Genomic DNA, 10,285 nt, shown 5'->3' with positions numbered 1-10,285 from the left:
CCCCGGCCTGCTGGCTCTGACCGCCAGCCTGGAGCACCGTTTACCCAGAGAACCGCGGAAGCAGGATGCCCTCCAGAGAGGACTACTCCAGAAGTCAAAATAGCATGAAATTTAATTTTCCGCCTATTTGACAAGGCTTGGTCCGGGTCCCAATCAGCGGTGGAGATAAGGGTCCTCGGCCCGGGTGTGAGCCAGCTGGGCCTGCAGCAAACACTCCACGGTCCCCGGGCAGGTTGAGGCTCCCCCCGCGGGGCCCTGGTTGCTGGGCGCTAAAGCAAACGGGCTCTATTTGCCCAGTCTGCGATGACAATGCAGTCACCAAATATTTGCCAGCCCGGCCGGCCGCAGAGCCAGCTATAAATGCTTGGGCCCAGGTGGAGGTGGGTCTGCCCCGAAGGAGCTGGAGGCCGCAGCAGGTAGGAGCCGGACTGGGCGGTGGACGGGGAGGGTGCTGGCCCCAGGGGCCTGGCCTCCTCCCCCTTCCCCGGGAGGCTGTGGGTAGGGTGCTGGCCCCAGGGGCCTGGCCTCCTCCCCCTTCCCCGGGAGGCTGTGGGCCTTCTGGCCAGGTGGGCTGTGCGGACCACCCACCCACCCACCGGGAGGGCAAGGGGCGGGGCTGGGGAAGGAGGGCGCCGTCGTGGGTTTCCCCAGGGCCCAGTGTCGGGGCCACGGGACCCCCGGCAGGGAAGAGGGGCCCCAGCACTGTGAGGGACAGCCAGCGCACAGCGCAGACGGCAGGCAGCGGGCGGCCCCTCCCGAGGGAACCTCGCTGGGGTGGGATTTTGGGAGTCCCTCCTCCCTTACTCCACACCACCCTCCCTTTCTTCCCTTCCTGCCAGGAGGCAAAAGGGGCCTCCCTGCTGCAAGCTGCCCCCCGCACTCGTCCCCAGGGGACAGAGCGTTCCAACCTCAGAGTCAGCCCCATTTGGCCTCAGGCCACCCCTGTCTCTGTCACCTCCCCAGATCCCACTCCGCCCGCCCTGCCCTGAGCCCCAGACCCACATACCTTCCTTGCCTCCTGCTGACCCTCCGACCCCTCCAAACCCGGGGTGCCTGGGTCTCTCACCTGTGGCCCTGCCAGAGGGCACATGGAAGCCTGGGGCCCGCACGGCGTCCATGCTGTCAGACGGCTCGGGGGAAACAGCACCTGGCTCTGGGCCTGCCCCAAGCCCGGGAGACCCCCGAAGCCCCAGGGGCTCTGGGACCCGGACCTAGCGTGCTGCTCGAGACAGCCAGGCCCAGCTCCCAGGGCTGCCCCCGCCAACACCAGGCGGGCCTGTTGGCCAAGAACCGACTCTGCAGCCCCACGCCCACAGCTCTAGTCTCTGTGCACCTCCCCGGCGTCTGACCTGCTCCAAGCATGAGTGTGGCTGCACAGGCCTGGGGACCTGAGGGCTAGCCTGACCCCCCACCTTCCTCCCCAGCCGCACCTGCTGCCCCAGAAACGCAGGCTCGAGGACATGGCCGCGGGCGTGATCCGGCCTCTCTGTGACTTCCGGCTGCCCCTGCGCACCCACCGGCCCTTCCTGCCCTCAGACCCGGAGCCCCAGGAGACCTCTGAGGATGAGGACGAGGAGGAGGAGGAGGAGCCAGAGGTGGAGGGGCCAGGGGGCCGCAGCCCAGCCCCCCAGGCCTCAGGTTGGGCCCCAGAAGCAGCCCCTCCGGGTCCGAGCAGCCCGGAGACGCCCCTGCAGCTGCTGCGGTTCTCCGAGCTCATCAGTGGCGACATCCAGCGGTACTTCGGCCGCAAGGACAAGGGGCAGAACCCAGACGCCTGCGACATCTACGCGGACGACAGCGCAGCCCGGGACCTCCAGTGCACTGACCTGGCGCACCTGACCCCGGGCGGGCCCCCAGACGGAGACGAGGCTGCGGAGCCCGGAGTCCTCTCCCCCAGGGGTCCCGAGGGGCAGGCGCGCGGGCTGGGGCCCCTGGCCGAGCTCTTTGACTACGGGCTGCGGCAGTACTTAGGACCTGGGGCCCCGGCCGGCAGGCGGCTCAGGCTGGAGCGCAAGTACGGCCACATCGTCCCCATGACCCAGAGGAAGCTGCCACTTTCCTTCTGGGAGGAGCCGGCCCCCGGCCCCCTGGGCCTGCTTCACCCTGGCATGCCCGACTTCAGCGACCTGCTGGCCAGCTGGTCAGCGGAGACTGGTCCCGAGCTGCCCGGGGGAGGGGCCCAGGCCCTGGACGGGGTACAGCTGGCCGAGGCCTAGCGAGTGGGCCAGGGTCCATGGGGGTGAGCGGGAGCAGCGGGCGTTGCCTTTCCTTAAGGTGTGTGGCTTGGAGGAGCCCCAGGGGCCTTCCAACCAAGGTGGCCAGCAGCAGGACAGGCCAGCTGAGGTAGGGACTTCCCAGGCCCGGGAGGGCAGGCCAGAGGCCACCTGGGCAGGGAACGGGCAGGAGCTGCCGCCCCAGGCACCCTGGCCCTCAGCCCTCGGAGCTCCGCCCCCAGGAGGGGAGGCGCTGGGCTCAGAGGTTCTGCACACTGTGCCCCACTCTGGGCGAGGCCCACTGGCCATCCAGACCAGCCCTGAGAGTCCAGGTTGGCAGCCGCCCACCTGGCCGGTCCTGGGGCTGCCCCTCCTCCAGGCCCCACAGCGGGTGGCAGGACCAGCGACTGCGGGGTGAGCAAGGGTTTTCTTGGGGACAGGAAGAAGGGGCGCTGCTCGAGTGTGTGAGCAAACACGCTGTGTGCTCCCTGGAAGAGGGCAGGAAGAGCCACTTCCCTGCTGCCACGGCACAGGTGTGAAGGGCTCGGCCGGCTGCCAAGGGGCAGGGGCCAAGGGACACCAAGCCGGGGCCAGCTGGCCCTCGAGGGGGCCTGCAAGGAGCAGCTGGGGCTCTGGGATGCTGCGGCTGTGGGCAGGATGACCCAGGAAGGCGCCGGGCCTGGGGCTTGGCTGGGCTCGGGCAGGAGAAGGGTGAGCTCCTGGGAAGGAGCTCTGGACTCCAACAGGGACAGGAGCTGCCCATTTATTTCTGGGAAAGGGGCACGGATGTGAGCTGGTGTGCAGGCTCTTGGCAGAAGGACTTCACCAGGAACACGCTCGGCCTCCGCCGGGCCACCAGGTTCATGAGGACCGCCTTCCACTGCAGCCACCTGCCCGGACACGCGGCTCATGCCCCCTGGCCTCGGGGCCTCCCCAGGACCGCCCCAGACCCCAGGCCTCGGGGTCTCCAGAAGGTGGCTCCCCACAGCCCACCTCACGGCCTGATACACGCCCCAGTGGTTCACGGGGACCGCGTCTCCGGGGCCTGCGTCCTTGACGAAGGACCGCTGCTTCCCTAGCGGTGTGAGGACCCCCCTGCTGCCCAGCCTCAGGCTCCACGGGCCCTCCTCGCTCCGCAGGCGCATGATGCTGTCACGCAGGCTGGCCGTCTCCTCCATGCGCTGCGGACAAGTGCGCCGTGAGCAGGGGCCACTGCGGGAACGCAGGAATCCGGCCAGCGCAGGGCGGGACAGCCCCGGGATTTCTCTTTCTGGACAAACCTGGGTCTTATCTGCCAGGAAACCCGGCTTGGGCCAGACATGCAGACAGAGGGACGTGGGCAAGCCCACAGAGCTAGGGCCAGCCGGGAGGAGTGGGGGGCGGGGGGCGGGAACCACACCCACCCCCCCACCCGCCTCGGGGGCGGGATCGGCACAGGGGCCGCCTCTCACCAGCTTGGTTTCTGTATTAAACTTGAGGTTCTGGATGGTCTTGTTGTCCTGGATGCTATTTTCCAATTTCATTATTTGGTTCTGGAACTAAATGCGGCCCCTGTTTGTCGGCCTGGATGAGGGCGGCCCCCACCCTGGGCCCCGGGGCAGGAGCTGGCCTCTGACACCGGGTCCTGGTCCCTCAGTGGGTGGTCCGGTGGACCTGGCCAGCGCTCAGGCTGGCTTCTTTCACCGTGATGACACCTCTAGCATGTGGGGGCTCCAGACAGGTGCCCCCACCTCACACGGGCTCTGTGAGCCACTCGACCTTGATGTGGGGCTTCCCCGGGGCCCCTCTGCTGAGCGCGACGGGCACAGGGGCCGCAGGGGTACCGTGGCCAGCTTGCCCTGGATCTCGGCAATCTTCCGCCCGGGGTTGCCCTCCCTGAGCAGCTGCACGGACGACAGCAGGGCGGCCAGTTCCTGCCGCACGGCCCCGACCTCGAACTCTCTGTGGGAATAGGAGGCTGTGGGCGGGGCGGGGGGGGGGACAGGGCAGGAGGAGGGCAGGGTGTGCAGGGGGTGGGTGCTCATCTTTGCTACCCCTCCAGTGGGACCTGGGAGTCCCCAGCAGGAGACAGGCGGCAAAGCCCAATGACCTGTGCGGGCTGCCCCTGGTGGGGGCCGAGCCCAGAGCTGGGGCGGGGCTGTCCTGTGGGCCGCCGCCGTCCTGTGGGCCGCGGCCCGGGGGGTCAGGCCTCACCTGGCTTTGCCCTCAGAGGAGATCTTGAGGTCTGAGTCACTCTTGTGCAGGATGCACTTGTCGGAGACGGCCTCTATCTGCAACAGACGCGGGGTGGGCGGGCAGCCCAGGCGGCCCAGTGGGGCGGGGGCGACGTGCCCTGGTCCTCACCCACCTGCCGGGGCAGGCTGTCCACGCACTGCCGCACCTCCCTCAGACGCGCCTCGGCCTCCTGCTGACACTGCGCCAGGCCCTCCAGCCATTTCTGCGCCGAGCCCTCCCACTCTCTCTTTGCCTGGAACACAGACGCCGGTGGGGGCCGGAGCTGGGACACGGAGGGGGACGGACAGATGGACAGGGCCCCCTGGAGCCACCGTTGGAGCCAAGAGGGTCGAACGCACACAGCTGAGAGCTCCACTTGGTCTGCACAGGGGCACAGGCGTCGGCAGGGACAGGGACAGACAGCCGCCCCCAGCTGCAGGAGAGGGTGACCACCCGGCGTCCATCAGCAGACGAACACTCAAACCGGTCACACGCTGTGTGCGCGCCTTTGTAGGAAACGCCCAGAACAGGCGAATCCCCAGAGGCTGGCGGCAGGTCGGGGTGGCCAGGAGCCGCGGGGTGGGGAGAGACCGCTAGCCGCACGGGGCTTCCTCTGTGGTGTCAGAGCAGATGTCCTGGTGACAGGGTGGCTGTTCAGCCCTGAGGATGCGAGGAGCCACCGAGCCCCCGGCTTCGCGAGGGTGGACCACACGATGTCAACGACACCATGGCAGGAAAGAAGAAGGAGCCCATGGCGAGGGCTTGCCGGCCACCATGGAAGCCGATGTGTGCTGGGGGCCACGGTGGGCCTCGCGGCCGGGGTCCCCGCTCTCACCTCGCAAAGCCGCACGCTCAGTGTCTGCTCCTGCAGATCCAGTCTCCAGCTCAGGGCCACCAAGTGGTCACTCAGGTCCTTCACCTGCTTCCCCAGCTTGGCCAGCGACACCTCCAGGGCCTGGCTCTTCTCTTGGAGCTGCGGGGGGCGGGGGGGGGGGCCGAGTGTGGCTGCCTGGGGAGGCAGGGGCCCCCCTGGGGATGCTGACCTGGCCCCTGGTGCCCTCACCAGCTCCAGCACACTGTGGGCCTCCTGTTGGGCCAGCTGGCCGGCCTCCAGGCTCTCCTGCAGGAAGGTGGCCAGCTCCTCGGCCCGGCTCTCCTCCAGGTGCCCCTTGCTGTCCCTGGGGGTTGATGCCAACACAGATGGTCCCTCAGCCGAGGCCGCCCCCTCTCAGAGCCGGGCCATGGAAGGAGCCTGGCTGCTGGGTCCGGAACCATCCAGAAGACCCCGGGGAACAGGGGACGGAGAATGGTCACAGGGCCCCCCGGACGGGGCTCCATCCCCTGGTGCGTGCAGAGTTCTCCGCGGGGGCAACAGGAACTCCCGTCCAAGGGTGCCAGGCGCCACGGAGAAAGGCGGTTCGGACACCCACCAGGCCTTCTGCTCGGCCCGGAGGATCCGGTTCAGAGACACCTGGTTCTGTCGCACGAACTTGGTCAGCTGGATCACAGCCTGGTCCAGGCCCCGGCACTGCTCCAGGAGGCGGCCTTCTTCCTGCTGCCGTGCAGAGGTGGCCCTGAGCCCCTGCCTCGGTTGCCCAGACGCCCCCGTCGCCCCCAGCTCCTGCCGCCCACCTCGTGCAGCCCCTGCAGCGCCCGCACACGCTCCTCGGCCAGCTCCTGCAGCCTCTGCCCCCGGCGTTCCAGCTCCCCCCGCAGGCTGCTCTCCGCCTGCAGCCGGGTGCACTCCGAGGCCTTCATTCTCTGGGGGGAGACAGCCCCCACCTGCCGTGAGCGGGGGCGCGGGGGGGGGGGGGTGTCACAGCCCAGCCTCAGGCCCACGGGCCCCCACCTTCTCCAGGGCCAGGAAGCTCTTCTGAAGGAAGCCGCACAGCTTGGCCTCCCTCTTTAGGAAGCGGAGGCTCATCTCCTCACCGAGCTTGGTCACCTGGGCCTGGGGGAGTCAGTGTGGTTGCCTTGTGGTCGGACCGTCCTCCTTGCCTCGTCCATCCCCTGCCCTGGTGGCCCCCCGGCCCCCTGGCGAGCTCGGACTGCTCTGTTTTCTTGCCCAACCGTGTCCGTCACAGAGGGCCCCGGGCCCTGAGTCCCCTGCTGTCCCCAAGCCCTGCAGAGCGGGGCCCACCACACCCCCTTAGGATGGATGGCAGGGGCCACACGTCCCCCCGGAGGGCCAGGCACGAGGGCTGTGAAGGGCCTACAGGCCGAGCTCCAGTGGATCCAGACCACGCTCAGTGCTCACGGTGACCGCAGATGCCACCCAGGGCAGGTGGCAGAGCAGCCACGGAACTGCATCCTGAGCTGGGAGCCTCAGTCAGGGGAGCTGAGTGACTTTGTGCACACACGCACGCACGCACACGCACACACCGACATGTGTGCACAGACCCACACACGTCTGTGCAAGCACACACACTTCACCCTCGCCCGCCAGGCCCAGCGTGGGGCCCCACCCCCTCCCCTCCCTCCTCGCGGGCTCCCTTCCTGGGGCACCAAGGGTCTGAGTGCGCCCGAGACCAGGTGTCAAGGCCCGGGCCCAGCTCCCATGGCCACAGGGCAGGTGCGGCCTGAGCCCCCGCAGATGTTTGAAGCGTATGGGACGCGGGGTCTGGGTCGCAGCTCCTCAGCTCTGCGGTTCCAGTGCGAAACCACAGTGCATACTTGGGTGTGGCCACGTGCCGAACACACTTGACGAAAACTGGTGGTGGTCACAGCTTGCTGACCCCGGCCTAGCGGGCACGCAGGGGAAAAGGCAGCGCTCCACGTGCATGCCCGGCGCACCAGGAATCCTGGGCCCGGCGCCTTCTGGAGCTCCCGACTGTGGCGGCGGACTGTGTCTCAATGCAGCCAAGACACCAATTCCCCGAAGGGCAGCAGCAAGGGGAAGGCCACCGAAACTGGGCAGCCGAGCTATGTGGGCAGCAGCTGGGGAGCACGGGGCCGGCGCCCCCACCTGCTGCACCGGCGACGCGGTCCCCGGCCTCTGTTTGCAGAGCTCAAGAGGCTGGGTCTAGAGCAGGAGGGGAGCGTGCACCAGCCCAGGGGTGGGGCCGCCCCGGGAATGACTGAGGAAGGGGCTTCAGACCTACGGTGTTCAATTTTCTGATCTGGGTGCTGGTCACAGGACGGGGAGAAGGACCAGCGGCAGAGCCACCGCCAGAGAATGACCTTCTGTGATGAAAGATGAGCTCCATCTTGGCGCTGCCAGAGTGGCCGCCACGGGCTGCACACGGCCAAAGGGCCCCTGAAGTGTGGCTCATGCAACCGAGGGACCTAAAACGTTAGCTCTCTCCAGATGGAGCCACCTGTGGCTGGTGGCCACGGACTGGATTGTGCAGGACCTCAGGGTCACCCCCCGCCCCAGGCCCAACCACGTGGCCGGGAAGGACGGCTCGCCCAGCTGCCCAGGCCCGGCCTCCCTCCCGGTACCTGCATCTTGGCCACCTCACGGTCCAGCCTCTGGCCTGCGTCCTCCTGGCTCTTCTGCAGGGCACTGCAGGCCGCTTCCCGGAACTGCTTCTCCTGCCCCAGCCTCCCGGCCAGCTCGGCCAACCTAGGGCAACAGCTGCAGCTCACAGCAGCCCAGCCGGCTGGATGGCCTGACTGGGGAGCCACCAGGAAGTTGGGGGGGCCCTGAGACACTGAGGATGCTTCCCGGGCCCAGGCCCGCAGCTGCGGGGCCCAGGCTGACCTGCAGGCCGGCGAGGCAGGGGTTAGATAACCCCATCTGCAAACACAGACACGGGCAAGACACTGACCTCCGTGTCCCCAGGTGGGGAGCCAAGAGCGGCCTGGGCCAGTGCGACTGGGTGGGGCAGGGGGCGGGGACTCTGGGCTCAAGCCTCTTTTCCCAGTGACCACACATGGGGGGTCCAGAGCCAGCCCCCCAAGAGGGAGGCAGGCGGTGCCCACCTAAGGCTGGCCTTCTGCTCGGTGTCCTTCCGCTCAGAGTCCTGGAGCGCCTGCTTCCTCCGAATCTGGGTCAGGGCCTCCCGGACCTCCACCAGCCTGGCACATAAGAGCTGCTTCTGCCTGGGGCCTGCCTGGCCAGCCCTCCCGGCTGCCTCTGGGCGTCAGAGTCCTGGCCCAGGGGGCCCAGCAGCCGGCCTCCCGCTACGTTCATACAAACCCTGACCTTTCTGAGTTGGGCCAGGGATGCGTTCTGCTTACCTGAGCAAGACAAGGAGCGGGGGTAAGGCTGATGCTCTGGGGTCCCACCCCAGCCGCTGCTTTCCCAAAGCCCCTGACCCTCCCACTAAGGCCTGTGCCACTGGTGCGGGGGGAGGGGTACCTCTTGTCCAGGGTCTGCATCTGGTTCTGGTTCTGGGGGCTGGGGAGCTGCAAGGAGGAAGGGGAGGCTGAGCCTCGTGGCCCGGCCGGCACAGACAGGGGCCCGAGCTGGGCACAGGGTCCCGGGAGCAGGGGAGCCTTGCCTCTGGGTGGGGGCGACTGACCTCGAGGGCCTCCTTGCCGGGGGCCCAAGCCTCCTGTGGCAGGTCCTCCTGCAGCCTCTTGAGCTCTGCGTCCTGCAGCTGCACGCAGGCCCGCAGCTGGAGCATCTCCCGCAGCAGGCTCAGCACGGCTCGCTCACAGCGGTCCTTGTGTCCCCGCAGGGACGCCACCTCGGCCTGCAGGTCGGCCAGCCTGGCCGGGGGAGGAGCAGGCCGAGTCGGGCCATGCATGCCGGGGCCGGGCGGCATGGCTCTCCCACCCCAGCTCTGCCCGGGCTCACCACTGCTCCAGCTGCGCCCAGTGCTTAGGGGAGTCCCGCTCCGGGATGGAGGCGGTGGACGCCAGCTGGCTGGACTCGTACCTCTCAGAGATCTCCTCCAGACTCAAGAGCTCAGGGCTGGCCAGTCCTTCCTCGAGCGGAAGCCCCAGGTCCCCCAGGGTGATGGTGCTTGTCTGGGAGGGGGGTGAAGCCCCCGACGAGGGGTTGCTAGCAGCCAGCTCTGCAAGAAGGTGGCTTCCAGACTGATGAAGGGTGCCGGCTCCCAGCTGGGGCTCAGGGTAACAGGGACCAAATCACTGCAGCTCGTGGCTGAGTGTCCACTGAGCTCTCTCGTCTGGCTGAGTCGCACAGCCTGGCCCCGGGACGCCTCGGCTCTTGCTGCCCCACAACAGGGAGCTCGCGCTGAGAGGCCCAGGCTCCCGCCTGAGGACACACAGCACCAGGAAGCAGAAACAGGACCGTGCCCTGCCTGCCCAGCTCCAGAGGGAGCCCCCTGGGGCAGTAAGGCCCCTTGAGGGCTCAAGAAGCAGAGCCGCCTGGGTGGCCCACACCGCACCCCCGTGCAGGCCTTTCCCTGGACTGTCCCCCCGGCTCGGCCCCTGTTGGCACGAGGCTCACCTGGTATGGCTTCAGCCACTGCCCAGAGCTGTGCAGACCTGGCAGGGAAGGCGGGGCTGGAAGACTCTGGGGCCTTGGGGAGCACGTGGGGCGTGAAGAGGGAGCGCCTGCCCTCACGCCTCCCCTTCCAAGACAGCAGCAAAGTAGGCAGGGCAGGCGGGTGGCAGGGGCTCTTCTCGAACCATCTTTTTCTCACCAGAACCTTGTGACTTCGTGGCCCAACTGCCAGTGGAACATGGGCCTTCGACTCCGCTGGGCCTGCAAGGCCTCCCCAACTGCCCGTTTCTGGGAAGATCTCAGGGGTGCTGTTGAGCTGGCTGGCGTGGGTGGTGGCAGCTGGCCTGCAGGGTAGGGTCCGGAGAGCTGGGCTGGCCTGGGTGGGAGGGATGTGCAGGCACTCGCGGGCCGGCTGGTGGGACAGCACACAGGGTGCCCCCAGGAGCCGGGACAGGGTGCAGGCCGCAGGCATGGGCCGTGCGGCGCCTCCAAGTTCCTC

At 68.3% G+C, this 10,285-nt stretch overlaps 2 protein-coding genes across 2 annotated transcripts; one reads left to right on the top strand and one right to left on the bottom strand.

Moving 5' to 3' along the window:
- The first annotated feature begins 1,427 nt into the window (after window positions 1–1,427).
- On the top strand, window positions 1,428–2,216 carry PERCC1 (proline and glutamate rich with coiled coil 1). Its single transcript, XM_045784778.2, has one exon. The coding sequence runs from the start codon at window positions 1,461–1,463 to the stop codon at window positions 2,214–2,216; it is 756 nt and encodes a 251-aa protein (XP_045640734.2). The 5' UTR covers window positions 1,428–1,460.
- Window positions 2,217–2,976: 760 nt separating this feature from the next.
- CCDC154 (coiled-coil domain containing 154) lies at window positions 2,977–10,258 on the bottom strand. The gene is made up of 16 exons (XM_087865801.1): window positions 9,986–10,258; window positions 9,172–9,464; window positions 8,894–9,083; window positions 8,731–8,777; window positions 8,352–8,447; window positions 7,869–7,992; window positions 6,277–6,378; window positions 6,060–6,188; window positions 5,858–5,982; window positions 5,263–5,605; window positions 4,561–4,680; window positions 4,407–4,483; window positions 4,037–4,154; window positions 3,665–3,751; window positions 3,207–3,394; window positions 2,977–3,103 (listed from the first exon to the last, which is right to left on the bottom strand). Exons 1-16 carry the CDS (start codon window positions 10,256–10,258, stop codon window positions 2,977–2,979), a joined length of 2,439 nt encoding a protein of 812 aa, XP_087721927.1.
- Between the last annotated feature and the right edge of the window lie 27 nt (window positions 10,259–10,285).

This window comes from Ursus americanus, chromosome 2 (genome assembly GCF_024610735.1).
Source record: "Ursus americanus isolate L20-20 chromosome 2, mUrsAme1.1.p, whole genome shotgun sequence".
Lineage (NCBI taxonomy): Eukaryota > Metazoa > Chordata > Mammalia > Carnivora > Ursidae > Ursus > Ursus americanus.
The sequence above is the reverse complement of the archived record's forward strand: the minus strand, read 5'-3'. Positions and strand labels throughout refer to the sequence as shown.

What these genes read in the sequence shown, in the direction of transcription:
- CCDC154 (XM_087865801.1), bottom strand. Translation starts at nt 10,258, where the DNA reads ATGCCTGCGGCCTGCACCCTGTCCCGGCTCCTGGGGGCACCCTGTGTG. An exon ending in CACGAAGTCACAAGGTTCTG is followed by an intron (nt 9,465 to 9,985) that starts GTGAGAAAAAGA and finishes GAGCTGCAGTGA; the next exon opens with TTTGGTCCCTGTTACCCTGA. An exon ending in TCCTCTGAGGGCAAAGCCAG is followed by an intron (nt 4,155 to 4,406) that starts GTGAGGCCTGAC and finishes CTATTCCCACAG; the next exon opens with AGAGTTCGAGGTCGGGGCCG.
- PERCC1 (XM_045784778.2), top strand. Translation starts at nt 1,461, where the DNA reads ATGGCCGCGGGCGTGATCCGGCCTCTCTGTGACTTCCGGCTGCCCCTG.